This window comes from Oryx dammah, unplaced genomic scaffold (genome assembly GCF_014754425.2).
Source record: "Oryx dammah isolate SB20612 unplaced genomic scaffold, SCBI_Odam_1.1 HiC_scaffold_19, whole genome shotgun sequence".
Lineage (NCBI taxonomy): Eukaryota > Metazoa > Chordata > Mammalia > Artiodactyla > Bovidae > Oryx > Oryx dammah.
Genome location: NW_024070203.1, coordinates 27876093 through 27894492, shown reverse-complemented (window position 1 = coordinate 27894492; position 18400 = coordinate 27876093). Strand labels below are relative to the sequence as shown.

The 18400-nt window shown below is 37.1% G+C and overlaps 1 protein-coding gene across 2 annotated transcripts in view; it reads right to left on the bottom strand.

Moving 5' to 3' along the window:
- TMEM65 (transmembrane protein 65) overlaps positions 1-18400 on the bottom strand; it is a 49144-nt gene that overhangs the window by 17589 nt on the left and 13155 nt on the right. Inside the window, exon 2 of one of the 2 annotated variants that reach the window (XM_040261854.1) lies at positions 12995-13075. The exons of the other annotated variant lie outside the window; for it this stretch is intronic. Within the exon in view, the coding sequence (XP_040117788.1) occupies positions 12995-13075 (81 nt within the window). The remainder of the gene's footprint in view (positions 1-12994; positions 13076-18400) is intronic. 2 annotated transcript variants of the gene reach the window in all.

Below are 18400 nucleotides of genomic sequence, written 5' to 3'. Positions count from 1 at the left end.
CTTACATACATATCTTAACCTTAAATTTTTTCTTCTGATACACAGTAAACTATGTACATTTACATGGAAATGTACTCCAATCTAACGTTTCATTAAGCAGACTGGAGTTAGAAAAATTAGTTCTTTCTGTTTCAGTGTGCGTGTGCATTACATGCATCATAATTTCTCTCTTTTTCTAAATATTTTAAAATAAGAAGACTATTAAGATTGTACATTGATCTAGTCACTAAGTCATGTCCAACTCTTGTAACCCCATGAACTGTAGCCTGCCAGGGTCCTCTGTCCATGGGATTCTCCAGGCAAGAACACTGGAGTGGGTTGCCACTTCCTTCTCCAAAGATTGTAATTATCATACTATATTTTCCAACCATTTTTAGCTTAAAAAGTCCTGGTTCTACTTCCAGTATAGGCTGAATTATCTTTTATCAGACCAATCCTATACAGAACAACTATAACCATAAATAAATATTCGAGAGCCCTGGAAAATGACCAAAAAGCAGGTTGATTGTGGAGAGGAATCAATAATTACAAGGAAGAATGGAACTAAGTGAGTTACCCATTTTATAAAGTTTTTGGCCTAATCCAGCTCTTAAACAAACAAACAAACCTGCAGTCTTTCTGGCCTAAAGAAGCAGCGGGCAAGGTGCAAGGTAACCAAAGCCACTGCAAAGTGAGAGAAAAGAGCAGAGTCAGAAAGAAGGAGCCCTAAATTCTGATGTACATTCAGTTCAAACATATGGCTTCTGTGTGAACCACGCCTGTGCAGGGAAAACCACAAAAATCCCAGCGTAAGGTAAAATAGAAAGAAAAGAAAAAGAATGAAGAGCATCAGGAATGGTAAATACTGAGTAAATATCAAAGACTACTTTCTCCCTAGTAAATTAAGTCAACCTGATTGTCCAAAAACTGCAATACTGCCATATGGAGTTTATAATGTATGTAGATATAATACATTTGACATCAAAGCATAAAGGATGAAGGAGGTCACAAATGGACCAATTTGGAAATGTGGTTGCAATGTTTCCACAATGTATGTGATGTGGTACAAGGTTCTAAGTATAATTAGCTCTAAGCAGTCTGTAGAGTTCAAGGATGCCTATTTGCAATTCCTAGAGCAATCATACATACAGACAAAATGCATTAAGGATACAGTTAAAAAGCTAAATAAATAATGTGAAGAGGATTGCAAAAAATATTAAGTCAAAAGAACACAGGAAATGAGAACAGAAGAAAAGAAGAGGCACAAGCAGAAACCAAACAGTAAAATAGTAAACCTACTTACAACAATATCAGTAACTACTTTCAATGTTAAAGGACTAAACAATCCAATTAAAAGGCAGAGGTTGTTAAAACGGATAAAAAGGCAAGACCCAACTATATGATATCTGCAAGAATTACACTTTAATAGATTAAAAGTAAATAAATGGCAAAAGACATATTATACAAACAGTAAGCTTGTAAGACTGGAGCTGCTGCAGTGCTGTGCTTAGTCGCTCAGTCACATTTGACTCTTTGTGACCCCATGGACCATGGCTTGCCAGGCTCCTCTGTCTATGGGATTTCCCAGGCAAGAATACTGGGGTGGTTGCCATGGCCTCCTCCAAGGGATCTTCCTGGCCTAGGGATCAAACCTGCATCTCTTGTGTCTCCTGCACTAGCAGGTGGATTCTTTACCACCTGGGAAGCCCCTAAGGCTGGAGTTGTTGTTCAGTTGCTAAGTCGTGTCCAACTCTTTGCACCCCATGGACTGCAGCACACCAGGTTTCCCTGTCCTTTACTATCTCCCAGAGTTTCCTCAAACTCATGTCAACTGAGTCACTGATGCCTTCCAACTGTCTCATCCTCTGTTACCCCCTTCTCCTCCTGCCTTCTATCTTTCCCAGCATCAGGGTCTTTTCCAGTGAGTCAGCTCTTCTCATCAGGTGGCCAAAGTACTGGAACTTCAGCATCAGTCCTTCAAATGAACATTCAGGATTAATTTCCTTTAGGATTGACTGGTTGGATCTCCTTGCAGTCCAAGGGACTCTCAGGAGTCTTCTCCAGCACCACATTTCTAAAGCATCAATTCTTTGGTGCTCAGCCTCCTTTATGGTCCAACTCTCACATCTGTACATGACTACCGGAAAAACCACAGCTTTGCATATATGGACCTTTGTTAGCAAAAGCTGGAAAGGCGATGTTAAAAGCAGATAAAGTAGACTTAAAAGACAAAGAGTATTACCAGAACCAGGGACATTTCAAAATGCTAAGAGTCAACTCATCAAAGGGCATAATAACAAGTTGCTTATTCCTAGTAACAGAGATTCAAAATGCATGATGCAAAATCTGACAGAATTAAAGGGAAAATAAACATTTCTACCATCATACTTGAAGATACAAAAGCTTCTCTCTCAGCAACTGATAGAACACTAGGGGAAATTATCACTAAGAAACAGATTATCTGAACAACACTACCAATCATCTCCATTCAACTAATAGTTAAACATCCATACTCAACAACTATAGAATGCATATTCTTTTCAAGTGCAGATGGTACATTTATCAAAATAGACCATATGCTGATCCATGCTGATCCACAAGTGTTAATAAGTTAATGATTACAATTGTAAAGAATATGTTCTCTGACCAAAATACAACTCATAATAATAAGATATCTAGAGAAGAAAGTGGAAATTAAGTAACGTCTTCTAAATACATAGAAGAAATCAAAGAGGAAATTAGAAAATACTTTTCAAATGAATCACAATGAAAATACAGCATACTGAAATTTGTCAGGACAGCTCAATGAAAGCTTAGAGGAGTTTTAAATACTAATATTAAGAAGAAAGACCTAAAATAAATGACATATGGTTCTACCTGAAAAAGCTACGAAAAAAAAGAGAGCAAGGTAATGAAAAGTAAGTAGTAGAAAGAAGGCTATCACAACAAAAACAGCTGAAATCAATGAAATAAAAAGTAAACAATAACGGAAATAGACAAAACCAAAAGTTGATTCTTTGAAAAGATTAACAAAATGAAAAAATCCTTAGGTACACCAACCTAGAAAGAGAACACAAATTACTAATGTCAAGAATCAACTTAGATGAAATGAACAAATTCCTTGAAAAATACAACTTACCAAAAGATATAAGCTGAAACAAAAAATCTGAATAGCTCTATCTAACAAAATCAAATTTGTTAACAAGCACCTTTCCATAACATTCACACTAAAAAAAAAAAAAAAAAAAAACCTCCAGACTCAGATGGTTTCACTGAGTTTTATTAAACACTTAAAGAAAAGGAAATGCCAACCCTAGACAAACTTACAAGTTCCTTCAGAAAAATAAAAAATGAAGAAATAGTTCCCAACTCATTTTATAAGGTCAGAAGAGTACTAAAAATAAAATCAAACCAAAAAATTACCAAAAAAAGAGAAAGCTACAGACCAATACCCTTCATGAACATAGACAGAAAAATTCTTAACAGAATGATAACTTAGTGGAAAAACAATTTAATGGGATGATAATGGAATGGAAACTGCTTTTCCAAAGTGTGTTTATTTACAATACTGGCAAAAATAAGTAACATCCAGACTTCCTTATTTTTTGCTTTTTCTCGGATATTTTTCATTGTTTGAAGAAGCTGCACTTAATAGGGTTTCATGTTTAGAAATATATCAGTTCAGTTCAGTTCAGTCGCTCAGTCGTGTCTGACTCTTTGCGACCCCATGAATCGCAGCACGACAGGCCTCCCTGTCCATCACCAACTCCTGGAGTTCACTCAGACTCGCATCCATCCAGTCAGTGATGCCATCCAGCCATCTCATCCTCTGTCATCCCCTTCTCCTCCTGCCCCAATCCCTCCCAGCATCAGAGTCTTTTCCAATGAGTCAACTCTTCGCATGAGGTGGCCAAAGTACTGGAGTTTCAGCTTTAGCATCATTCCCTCCAAAGAAATCCCAGGACTGATCTCCTTTAGGATGGACTGGTTGGATTCCTTGTTGTCCAAGGGACTCTCAAGAGTCTTCTCCAACACCACAGTTCAAAAGCATCAGTTCTTCGGTGCTCAGCTTTCTTCACAGTCCAACTCTCATATCCACACATGACTACTGGAAAAACCACAGCCTTGACTAGACGGACCTTTGTTGGCAAAGTAGTATCTCTGCTTTTCAATATGCTATCTAGGTTGGTCATAACTTTTCTTCCAAGGAGTAAGCATCTTTTAATTTCATGGCTGCAATCACCATCTGCAGTGATTTTGGAGCCCAAAAAAATAAAGTCTGAAATATATAGGTTAGCATATTAACGCATATATATGGAATTTAGAAAGACAGTAATGATGACCCTATATGCGAGACAGCAAAAGAGACACAGATGTAAAGAACAGACTTTTGGACTCTGTGGGAGAAGGCAAGGGTAGGATGATTTGAGAGAATAGCATTGAAACATATATATTATCATATGTGAAATAGATCACCAGTCCAGGTTCGATGCATGAGACAGGGCGCCCAGGGCCGGTAAACTGGGATGACCCTGAGGGATGGGATGTGGAGGGAGGTGGGAGGGGGGTTCAGGATGGGGGAGACATGTACACCCATGGCTGATTCATGTCAATGTATGGTAAAAACCACTACAATATTGTGAAGTAATTAGCCTCCAATTAAAATAAATTAATTTTAAAAAGGAAAAAAAAGTAACAAGAGGGATCCCTGTTGGGTTCTAACTCTTCTGTATGTTGACTCTATCAATGTCAATATCTTGCATGTGACACCATATGAAGTTTTTACAAGATGTCACCTTTGGGGAAAGTGGATAGTCTGTATTATTTCTTGCAATTCCATGTGCGTCTGCAATTATGTCAAAATAAAAAGCTTAATTAAAACTAACAAACAGGAGTAAAAGAAGTTAGACGCTTTTGAAATTTGTTCTTAAAAGTCTTATGTACACAGGCTGAAAGGCCAATAAACTTTAGCTAAAAATAACCGAATTGATCTACTAATAATGAAAGTGCAAACAAGACACACACACACAAAGAAATATAGAGGTTAGGACAATTATCTGTATGTATCTATGAGATAATATTTACACATAAATTTTTTTTCCTTTTGATTTCACATTTAAGTCTTTACTAGCAGGAAAGTAAATAAGACATGATAGTTCTTACAAATTACTAATTTATACTGCATCAAACCAAATGAAAATTATTTTAAATAGGACTTTCTCTCCTTCTAATCTATCCTTGAGAACAGAAATATATTCAAGTATTTTAATGTATAAACAAATCTTTACCTAACTAAAAGCTCCCTAGATATTAATTATAAATCCTGAAAACTATAACACTTTGCATGTTTAAATATAAAAAATTTCAACACTTTCAACATTTCATTTTGCTTCAGTAACCCAGGAAGAATAGAGAAAACAATTTAAAACATGCAATTTTACTTTTACGAAATGACATTCTGATATTTTAGAATGTACAAAAAATGAGGAATTCCAATTAGTCTTCTAATTAACAAAAGCAACCAAAGACCTGTTGTAGCTTACAAAGTACTGTTACTACCTAAGTAATACTGAATTTTTAAAAGAAATATTTCCTTGATGAATTGGAATATTATAGTGTATCATAATCATCATTTAATGGTCAACTATTATCTATTTAGCAAATATAAAACTGAGGGTCACTGCCATATAAAAGTCAAAAAAGAGTCAGAAGGAAACACAAATTAAGGGTTTTTTCCTCCTATCTCAAGAATAAAAATGTATTTAATTGAGCAGCTTTTTATATTTTGCTCTATAAGTACAAATAATTACTTCATACTATATTCACGTAAAAGGAAGTGGAGGGGGGAGTCAGATTAGAAAGAGAAAGACAAAGGAAGAAATGAGAAAAGCAAGGTAACAAAAACAGATGAGGAACAATTGTAGAGATTTTTTAAAAAGAAAAATTTTGAAAGGAGCCTCACTGAAGGCCAACAAGAAGGAAACTCTAGATCTGGGCGAATGGAGTTGCTGGGACATGGTTTTCTTCAGTCTCTCCACTGTATTTCTTCATTAAGTAGCCATTCTTTATTCATAATTGTATGTGTGTTAGTCACTCAGTCATGTTCGACTTTTTGTGAACCTATGAACTGCAGCCCACCAGGCTCCTCTGTGCACAGAATTCTCCAGGCAAGAATACTGGAGTGGGTTGCCATTTCCTCCACCAGAGGATCTTCCCGATCAGGTATCAAGCCCATGGCCTCTTACATCTCCTGCATTGGCAGGCATGTTCTTTACCAGCAGTGCCACATGGGAAGCCCTTTTTCTATACAGAAGTGCACATAAAATTGTATTCTGTCATTTTCACAAAGCATTATAAGGTGAACACTTCCCCTTTTAATTCCTTAAGGCAATAATTGCATTGATAATATTTTATTTCATTATATGATACACAATAGTTTAATCCCCTTAACTAGATATTTATTCCTTATTTTTCGCTTTAAAAATAACACTTACATAAACCTGTACCTAAATCTTCTTATGTTTCCCTGAAAGTTCTTTAACATAGATTATTCTTAAGTGGCATTACTGAGTCCAAAAAAGGCATAAATTTAAGGATTTTTAAAATTTTACAAAATTTCTCTCAGAAAAAGTAGGGCCAAATTAGTCCCATCTTGCTACATTTTAATTTTTTTAATGTTACACTTTTACTAAAAATATTCTTATGCTCTCAGAACATAGGTAAAATGTCATTAAAACAAAATCCTTGAAAGAAATTTTCAAGCCCCAGTCAATTGCCAAGTTACTTTAACTGACAAAAGATTCCAATACAATGAATAAATAGGACAGGTTCAGGAGTTTATTATGAAATTTAATTAACCTGCATACTGCTGCTGCTGCTACTGCTAAGTCGCTTCAGTCGTGTCCGACTCTGTGCGACCCCAGAAGGCAATGGCATCCCACTCCAGTACTCTTGCCTAGAAAATCCCATGGACGGAGGGGCCTGGTGGGCTGCAGTCCATGGGGTCGCTAAGAGTCGGACAGGACTGAGAGACTTCACTTTCACTTTTCACTTTCATGCACTGGAGAAGGAAATGGCAACCCACTCCAGTGTTTTTGCCTGGAGAATCCCAGGGACGGGGGAGCCTGGTGGGCTCCCTCCTTAATTAAGTTGTTGTTGATCAGTCACTAAGTCATGCTGTGTCCAGGTCTTCCTTAATTATATTTTTCCATAAAAAATAAGTTTTAAAAAGCTTGAGTCCAACATCAACAAACGATTCTATAATATCTTTTAGGATTGTAAGTCATTCTAGTAAGAAATATATATTAAACTGAAAATCAAAATACTTTGGTAGAGGAAAGTAAGTGGAACACTTATAGTTTCTTTAGTCTCCACTATAAAACAATGTGTTTACAAAGTGGTGGGCTTCCCTGGTGGCTCAGATGGGAAAGAATCTGCCTGCAATGCAGGAGACCTGGGTTTGATCCCTGCGTTGGGAAGATCTCCTAAAGAAGGGAAAGGCTACCCACTCCAGTATTATGGTCTGGAGAATTCCATGGACAGAGGACCTGGCAGGCTACAGTCCATGGGGTAACAAAGAATCAGACATGACCGAGTGACTTTCACTTTCACTAGAAAACAAAACTATACCCCTTGACTACAGTGTGACATATTACATTATTAATTAAAACTCAATATTTTGTAATAATCTAGGCGGGAAAAGAATCTGAAAAAGAATAGATGTACATATAAACATAAACTGCTTAGACTTTTAACAGAACCAAAAGTTCCTACAAGTAAGGTTAAATTTACAATAAATATATAATGCATTAAAGAAGACAAACTTAAAATGCAAATCATGCTGTTCAAAATGATTTAAGCAAAGCAAATCATACCAGGTGCCAAAAAATCAAACATGCATCCAAAAGGGTTTATAAAGCTACAACACAATATTTTTTAAAAGAAATAAATTAATACGGTCGAGCAATATACTTACAAAACCTGACATTCTGAACTGAACATTGAAACACTTTAGAAACTAAAAAAAAACTTAACTTTTTAATTTTGTAAATTTCAATTAACAGGTCTTGTCTTTTAAAATAATGGCTATTAATTATAGCTTTTTAAACACATTCCTTAGTTAAGACCAAAAAAAAGTATTTCAGTGTGATTTTGTTATTTAGCATCTAAAAGTTTACTGCAACATGAAAAGAAATGTTTACTTAGATCATGTAATATTGTCACTCACTAAACTTCAGGGGAACACAGCATGCAACCTGGGGCTTCAGTGCAGTTTACTTAAGGGAGACTAACAAATTCCTGGTCTGAGGCAGTCCAGTGGTATAACAGATGACCGGAGTTGGCCAGTACTAATGATGAGGAAGGTGATATGTGCATGCTTAGTTGTTCAGTCCTGTCTGACTCTTTTCGATCCCATGGACTGTAGCCCACCAGGCTCCTCTGTCCATGGGGATTCTCCAGGCAAGAATACTGGAGTGGGGTCACCATGCCCTCCTCCAGGGGATCTTCCCAATCCAGGGATCGAACTCAGTTCTCCCACTTTGCAGGCAGATTCTCTACCCTCCGAGCCACCAGGGAAGCCCCAGGAAGGTGACAGTAGTGCCTAATTGATCATCACCTTTGTTAACTTCATTAATGTTGGCTTACGAAATAGTAAATACTGGGACTTCTCTGGTAGTCCAATGGCTAAGACTCCTTGCTCCCAATGCAGGGGGCCAGGGTTCACTCCCTGGTCAGGGAACTAGATCCCGCCCGCTGCAGCTAAGACCCGGCACAGCCAAATAAATAAAAATAAATCTAAAAAACAGTAAATACTAGATGTATAGTAATTTATTTCTCTTGTATCTGTAATTTCATGGAGTGTTTTCTTTTTTTAGGATAATCAAACATACTATTGCTCTGTGGTTACATTTACATGTCTAAGTTGTGTATTTAGAACAATTATATACACTGCTTAACTCAGACACTGTATTCCTTTCCTTCTTTCATGCCAAAGGAAAACAGACAAAGAAAACAATTACTATATAATGATTTTCCTTTTTAAAAAAGGCTAAGATAGTAAACTAACAGTACAAATTTTTTAAAAAAGCAGATCTTACTTTTATGTTTTAGGTACAGAGACAGTACTACACAACTCTAAATTTTAAAATTTTATAACTGAGCATATATAACATGGGTACATTATATTGTAGATGGAAAGCTTAAAGTGAATTAAAAAAAATCATCTTGGAACATCGTAAGTGGTTGACATGTGTGTGGGTATGGTGACATAAATTACTAGAAAACATTCATTTAAAAAATAAAACTGCTTAATATTAGGAGGGAGAAGAGTTTTTCAGTCAGTATTACATTTTTCCCCTTTTAATCATTCCCGAAATAAGAACTGTTTCGCAGAATGTTAGAGCTGAAAGGATCCTTAGAAACAGTTTGCCAGTGGTTCTCAATATGGTGCCTCACTTAGAAGATGCTGGGAAACGCGGGGTTGCTTTTGGATATGATAATGACTGAGAGGATGAGTCAGATGGTAAAGAATCTGCCTGCAATGCAGGAGACACAGGTTTGATCCCTGGGTGGGGAAGATCCCCTGGAGAGGAAAAGGCAGCCCACTCCAGTAATCTTGCTTGGGAACTCCCATGGACAGAGTAGCTTGGTGGGTTAACGTGCGTGGGGTCACAAAGAGTTGGACATAACTTAGCGACTAAACCACCACCAATGACTGAGAAATGCTACTGGTATTAGGGATTCTACACATCCTACAACGCAAGAAAGAGTCATTCCTAATGAAGCATTATCCAGCCCGTACGCGTATTATGCCCACATAGTAGTGTACTTGGCCACTTAGGTCCAGAGATGTTATTAATAAGTGCTTACTCAAGGACACAAAACAGTGTCTAGAACCCAGATTCTCTTCCTCCTGTCTTACTTCTCTTCAGTGAGTAAATTCTTAATAGGAAACACAGCATTATATATATATATATATTCATTGTACAATAAATATATAAAACGCTGTCAAAACATTGGTCAGGCATTAATATTCGAAATTTAAGTAAAACTTCAATTATCTAAAATACTAATACCTTTTCCAATTGCTTTTTTTCTCTTCTAAGAAATCATTCTTTTTCATATAAATCATTAAAAAAAATCCATCAAAGTTGAAAGAGAGGGGAAGAAATCAACTCATCTATTATAGTTACCAAATAAAACATTTTCTGAATGGGAAAATTACATGGTTTCTGCTGGTTTCGGAACTGGATATTCTTTGTTGTTGCTGTTGTTCAGTTAGTTGTGTCTGACTCTTTGTGACCCCATGGTCTCCAGCATGCCAGGCTTTCCTGTCATTCACTATCTCCTGGAGTTTGCTCATACTCATGTCCATTGAGTTGGTGATGCCATCCAACCATCTCATTCTGTCGCCCCCTTCTGTTCCTGCCTCAATCTTTCGCAGCATCAGGGTCTTTTCCAATGAGTCGGCTCTTTGCAACAGGTGTCCAAAGTACTGCAGCTTCAGCATCAGTTTTGCCAATGTATATTCAGGGTTGATCTCCTTTAGGATTGACTGGCTTGATGTCCTTGCTGTCCAAGGGACTCAAGAGTCTTTTCTAGGACCACAGTTCAAAAGCATCAATTCTTCAGCACTCAGCCCCGTTTATGGTCCAACTCTCACATCCATACATGGACTACTAGAAAAACCACAGCTTTGGCTATATGGACCTTTTGTTGGCAAAGTGATGTCTCTGCTTTTTAAAATACTGTCTAGGTTTGTCATAGTCTTTCTTCCAAGGAGCAAGCGTCATTTAACTTTATGGCTGCAGTCACAGTCCTCAGTGATTTTGGAGCCCAAGAAAATAAAATCTGCCACTGTTCTCATTTTTCTCCCTTCTACTTGCCATGATGTGATGTGACTAGATGCCATGCCAGAGCACAGAAGTCAAGATGGCAGAGTAGAAGGATGTGCATGCATCTTCTCCTACAAGAACATCAAAATCGGATACCCTCTAGTCTAGCACTAATCTCCCCTGCTAACCCTGAAGTAATTTATTACCATGAAAAGAGCACTGAACTAAAAACCCAAAGGCCGGGACGTCCCTGGGGGTTCAGTGGTTGGAACTTCATGCTCCCAATTTGGGGGATCCAGGTTCAATCCCTAATTGGGTAGCTAAGATCCCACAAACTACAACTAAGAGCCTGCACAAAGCAACTAAGTCCCAATGCAGCCAAACAAATCAATAATAATAATAATAAACTCAAAGGCCTAGACATGAATCCCTGCTCTGATATACATATATATACATATAAAACCAGTCACCAAACCTTGACTACATCACAAGCCCTCTATATCTGTTTCATGTTACATAAAATGAAGATTTTAGGCCTCTGCATCCCTTCTAGCTCTAATATTCTGACTCTATGCTGCTGCTGCTGCTAAGTCACTTCAGTCGTGTCCGACTCTGTGCGACCCCACAGACGGCAGCCCATGAGGCTCCCCCGTCCCTGGGATTCTCCAGGCAAGAACACTGGAGTGGGTTGCCATTTCCTTCTCCAATGCATGAAAGTGAAAAGTGTAAGTCACTCAGTCGTGTCCGACTCTTAGCGACCCCATGGACTGCAGCCCACCAGGCTCCTCCGTCCATGGGATTTTCCAGGCAAGAGTGCTGGAGTGGGGAGCCATTGCCTTCTCCATTCTGACTCTATATTGCTTCCTTATTGTATAACTAGTAGGATTTAAAAAATAGAGGTGTACCACAGAAACATTTATGAAGAAAGCACACTACAGTGAGTAGGGACATAATTAAAGACTGAGTCTCAAAAGGTAATCACTGACAGGTTAAATCCTATTAGCTATTGTTCAGTAGCACTCTTCCTCCTAGTGATATCATTTCCATTATCTATAGAATAAATATCATTCTTTTTCCTTGTCTTTTATCATTGTCTTAAAAATGAGGGTTATTTAAAAACAACCTTCAGAATAATCCAAAATTGAAACTTTCTTCTCCAAAAGACATTTTCATTAGATGTTTAATTTCTGCATACACACTGAGATAAAATTTTTAATTTTAGAATAACATTAGAACTGGCAAAGTAGAGCAAATTGGAGGATTTTTGCACTGCACTGATACGTTAAAATATACACAAGTATGTATGTTTGTACATACACACTACATGCCTCTCCATTGAGAAATCAGGATCTTTCAGTTTATCTTTTGCTCTTGACACTATATATACAGTCTGAGAAACTTTTTCTTACAAAATTTCAATTGGTGCATAAAATAGTTCTTATTCCTTTCCATACATTGTGTTATATTTCTGAGGCAATTCATCTATATTAAATAGTAATCAAAAAATAAAATATGGACAGAGATATTTATTTTTATTTCTCCCTCCATCCCACGCACACACACGCTCAACACAATTCCTCCTCTGCCTCCACCACCACCACAGCATACAATATAAGTCAGATATCAAACTGTACGGAGACTTAATCTATAAAAAAGTTCATGAATGGCCTTACAATGAACGTACATAACACTTTCAAACTATTCAAGAATATACTCTTAAAATATATTTTACTGAAGTTCAGTTACTGAAACAGTTTCTCTTAGAATATTGTGAAGGTTTCTCTGTGTGTGGTCCTTATGGCTTACTCATTCACCCTAAAGAAATTCATAATCTTTGTTGCTTCTGATGTCTCACTTTGCTGTGGTTATTTCAACAACATTTAAAATATGTTATTTGAATATTAGTGATTCTGTGTTTTGTTAAGATCATAAATGCAATCTTCCAATCAATTAAACATGCAATTATTAGTCAATCATGTCCACAGGTCTAGGGTTAGATAATAAAAATAGATGTTCCAAAGACAATGGAACACTGAAACACTGATGTAAACAAACAAAAAAGACTATCACTATAATCAAAGCATTCTATTTCAAACAAGCAAGAAGTCTTGTCAAATAGATGCTCTTCCACTTGCAATAAACATCTGACAAACAATCAATACTGCAATACTGTACTGTACCAAAACTATCAGGGGTCTCTGCTGATGATACCTCCTTCGCTCGCTTCACAATGGCAATCTCAGGTTTGGGATACCTGCATGCTAAAAATATTTTTAAATCAATGTATTCAAGCAATAACATAAATATGTATAAAACTTTAAATGTATATGAAATTTTGAAGTGAAACATGCTAGTTAGTATATGGGCAGTCCTCACTTCGTACAATACTGTGGGGACATAAAAATGACAATGTAAGTGGCAAAGCAATCTTAGTAACTGATGGGGAAAATCACCATTGTTCTGTGATTTTTAAATTTCTTTTCAAAACATTAAAAAATCCTCTTACTGGTAGTTATAAAGGTAAAGTTTTTAAACAGTAAAACTATTGACTAAAATATTTGTAACTGAAAATATTAGACACACTGAGAATTACAGTACAGTGTTTTATTCTTTGTACTCACAGATTTAGAGAAAGAACTTACGGGAACCAGCAAGGAAGGGTGGTGGGAAGGGATAGTCAGGGTTTGAAATTGACAGGTACACACTGCTATATATAAAATGAATAACAAAGACCTTATTAAAAAAAGTGCTTTATTCTTTGTAAAATAATTAAATTATCAAAAGTTGTTTCAATAGTGTTAGCACTCTTTCTCATCATATAACTTACAATATGGAACAAGCAACTTTCCTATGCCTTGGTGAACTGCCACATTCCTTTTTAAGTCTGAAATTGCTTACATTTTACCTTTCCTAGTTTTAATATTATGAAATAGCTCAGAGAGTTCCTTGAAGGTGAAAATTTTACCAGAATCACTTCCTCCCAGTCTTCATCCTTTCACCACAACCTTCTCACTTTCCTCATTTACGTCCGTTAAGTTTGCCTTCTCTTAACTCTTCTGGCTGAGTATCTGGAGTCTTTCAAATGGCAGGAGTTCAACAGCAGTATGAGTAATCCCCATGTCAGCTATTTCTTGTATAACCTCATTTATGTTTGATTAAAATATCACATCAGCATTACCACTTTTCACCCTTTTTTTGGTCAATTCTCTTTTGATTATCTTTTTTTTTTAATGTGAAGCATGGGACAGTTGGAAGGTCAAAAATGAAAGTAATGAACTGTAACCCATTAAACAGAATAAGAATTTATGAACATATATTGATATGAATTCATAACTTGAATAGTTGATGAGGAATGGGGTATTTCACAGACTCAAAGTACCTCCCCACAAAATACTAATCACAAAAGGAAAATAGAAACTCTACAGTGGTTAAATCAAACTGATACTACTTAGTCCAGTGTCCAAAGGACATGGTTAACCAAGAAGTGGTTAATATCATCAGGAATAAATAAAAATCATGAGCAACCAATAGGACGGAAAAAAGAACATAAAATTACTTCTGTGATATTCTTGCCTAAGATGCTTAACTGTAAGGTATTCATGAGGAAAGAGACAAAACCAAATTGAAGTACTGCTACAACATAGCTAGACTATAATCCTCAAAAGTATCAACATAATGAAAGCCAAGGGAAAGACTGAGAAACTGTTTCAAATAAAGGGAAATCTAAGTGCGGTGCATGTTTCTGGACTGGATCTTTTTGATGTAAGGGAATATCAATGGGGCAACTGGTGAAAACTGGAATGACACCAGAGTATAAGAGGGAAGGAATCTATCCATGTTATATTATGGCTTATATAGGACAATGTTCTTGTTTGTAGGAAATATAAGCCAGCTATAGTGGGCACTGTGATGCAGTCAATCCCTAGCTGCCTGAAGTCTTTCTGAGAGACACTCCTCAGTGACAGTCTTGTGAGGGGACTGCCTCAACTGAAGAAAGTTGCCTCATTCAAGGGTCTGGTGAGGATTATACTTTGAGGATTATCGACCAGTTATGTTGTAGCAGTACTTCAGTTTGGTTTTGTCTCTTTCTTCATGAATAACTAACAAAGACCTTTAAAAAAAAAAAAGTGCGTTATTCTTTGTAAAAAAAAAAAAAGTTAAATGATCAAAAGTTGCTTCAATAGTCTAGCACTCTGTCTCATCATGTAACTTACAGTATGGAACAAGTATCTTTCCTATGCCTTGGGGAATTATACTCTTTTCTAAGTCTGAAAGAGCTTACATTTTATCTTTCATATTTTTAATATCATGAAATAGCTCATGATAGTAAAGTACTGAAGTATTCTCCTGGTGAGTATTTTAGACAGCACTCCCAGTAAACTCCTTGCGTGTTAAGCTTTGTCTCAGAGACTGCTTCCCAAGGAACCTACCCTGTGCCTGGGATCACAGGGTATCATGTCAACAATTTATCCCAAATGATTCGGGGGAAAGAATTAAAAAAAAAAAAAAGCTTATACTGTACTATATGTGAAACTTTTCTAGAAACTTGAGGTTGTTTCTAAGTTTTAATAAAAGTAATATAAAATTGAAAAAGAAAAGAAAAAAGCAATATAAAATTGAGTGGGGAAAATATAGAAAGAACAGGCTGACAAAAAGCAGAAGAAAAACGTATGACAGAGGGCATGGTTTACCAAAGAAATGAGACTAACCAATGAACAGCATATTCAAGGTAATAATGCAAAAGAAAAAGAGATGAGCAACAAGGAATAAATCTATTATACAGCATTTATCACTCAGTGATTGCTGCATGACTATAAAATCAGTGTTAACAATGCACACTCTCTGTAATGTCCTTAACAAACCCTTTTGAGTATTAAAAATGCTATAATGCTTTTGAAACCATAAGATCTTTCTCACACGCAAACATAAAATTTTGCAAGCTCACAAAATATGCCACATCTTACATTGCTCTCACACCTGTTTGCCTGTTTCCTTTCAAAATGCAAGCATGCCTGAGTTTATCTACATGACCTCAACTCTTTCTCACCTTAAAAACAAAACACTTGCTATACTGTTACTCAAAATATTGCCCTCCTGGATCTGTAACACTGAACCACTGGGAAACACAGAAACACAGAATTGTCAGAAACACGGAACTCAGGTTCAGACCCATATCTATTGAAACAGCATTTGTATTTCAATAAGATTTCCAGGTGATTTTATATGTACATTAAACTTCGTGAAGCAGGTTCTAGTTTTCACTGTGGAATACAGAGAGCTACAAAGAGCATTGTTCCCACCCTTGCAGAGAAATAACGTCAAACTAAATTCAAATTTATGATTTATTTTTAAGCTTTAAGGGAACTCAAGTCACAAAACAAATAGCTGGGCCTAAATCAAAAGAGAAGCGGCCCCTGCAAGGACAGAGATGTCAGCACATGTTTATCTGAGACAGATGCAACCGGACACCATAAGAAGACGACGGCTAGAATAGTAAGGGAACAGGTGAAGGCAAGCTGATGATCAGTGAGTCAGTGTGAAGGATTCAGTACGAATACTCTGTGGGAGTCTGCACCTTCCTGCAGGTTCTTTCACTAGAAATCTCACCAGACCCAAATGATAACAGAGGGAGCCCTAAGAAAGTGTCCAGTGGTTCAGATCTAGAGGAAAGGAAAAGCTGCAGAAGGGACAGGAAACTATCTCAATCCCTTTTTCAATCTCTCCTATGTGTCAAAGCCTTAACCTATGAAAAGGGCAAAAATACTGTCACTCTTAGGGTAGGTTTTGCCTCAGACTAATTCAGTTTTAGCACTCAAAGTCCCACATTCCAAGAAAAGAAATGTTTCCCCTTGGGTAATTTAATTTGAAAGTGGAGTTTCAAATCATCTTCCTAATTTCTTTAAGCTTCCTACCAAAGGAAATGAAAAGACATTACTTGCTAAATGGTCTGCATATTTTCTATACCATGCTGCTAAAAAGAGGTATAATTTGCTTACCCATGCTTACATTTTTTTCTGATAAACTAGGATTCTACACAGGACTCTATAAAAAATGAGTAAACTGGTACCATATGTTTAAATTACTTTCAGACTCCTGACTGATGGGGAAAGAGATAACCTCAGTACTACTCATAACACTGCCCAACACCCCCTGCCCTCCACATCCAAAGTTCCCTTTAAAGAGTTGAATTCTTCTTTATTGGTACTGCCTCCGCAGTCAACTAAAATCCAGCTTCTCCTCACATAATTCTTACAAAACCGACAAATACATCACTCTCTTTCAAGTTATTATATCCAATAAACCTTCTATACCCCCAGCACCCACCCCTCTTACCAGTCTTCCTCTTACTTGAACTATCTAAAGCATCAGATCATCCCCTCTTTCTTAAAATGCTCTCTTCTTCACTTAGCTTCTGGAATACACTATTCTTGTTATTTTTCCTAACTTTGTAGACATTTCTCAGTCTCGCTCTAGTTTTCATTCTTTTTATTTTTAATTAGAGGATAACTGCTTTAGAATATTGTGTTGGCTTCTGCCATATATCAACATGAATTGGCCAAAGGTGTCTGTATGTTTCTTGATCTTCGTCTTCCCTTCCAATAAACATCATTGTTTTTCAGAGTTCTATCCTGGATCTTCTCTATTTATATACAACTGTTGACACCAACACTTATATCTTCAGCCTAAACTTCAATGAGCTCTAGATTTAAGTATATAAATACATACATACACACACACACACACACACCCCTACTCCCTTGACATCTCCATTTTTATTCACAGAGGTATCTAAAACTTCAAATCTATTCTTTCCCCAGTCTTCTCCCTTGCAGTAAATAATATGTTTTATTCAGTCACTATAGTCAGAAACCTAAGTTATCACTTACTATTTCCTTTCCCTTAATTTCCTTCCCATCAGCAAGTCCCATCAGATCACTCGCAAAAGTCTATTTGGAACCTATCTCTTCCTCTTCATTTCCATGGCCTCCTAGTCTCAGCCACCAACATTGCTGGCCTAGACCACTGTAACAGCTTCTTAAGTGGTCTCCCAGCTTGTGCATTGCACTCTCCAACTTGTAGCAGCCAGTGTGCTCACTCAGTCGTGTCTGACTCTACAACTCTAGCAGCCAGCTGCTACTGCTAAGTCGCTTCAGTCGTGTCCGACTCTGTGTGACCCCACAGACGGCAGCCCACCAGGCTCCCCCGTCCCTGGGATTCTCCAGGCAAGAACACTGGAGTGGGTTGCCATTTCCTTCTCCAATGCATGAAAGTGAAAAGTGAAAGTGAAGTCGCTCAGTCGTGTCCGACTCTTAGCGACCCCATGGACTGCGGCCCACCAGGCTCTTCCGTCCATGGGATTTTCCAGGCAAGAGTGCTGGAGTGGGGTGCCATTGCCCTCTTTAAATACCATTACTCTATTCCTGTTTAAATGACCTTCATATGGTTTACCCAGAAAGGTCCTGACTAATCTGGCTTCTGCCTACCAACATCTCATCCCAAACACTTTGTTTATTACGTTCCACTTATATTTGCCTTCTTTCAATTTCTATAACATGCCAAGTCCCTTCCGATACTTGCTTTTCCTT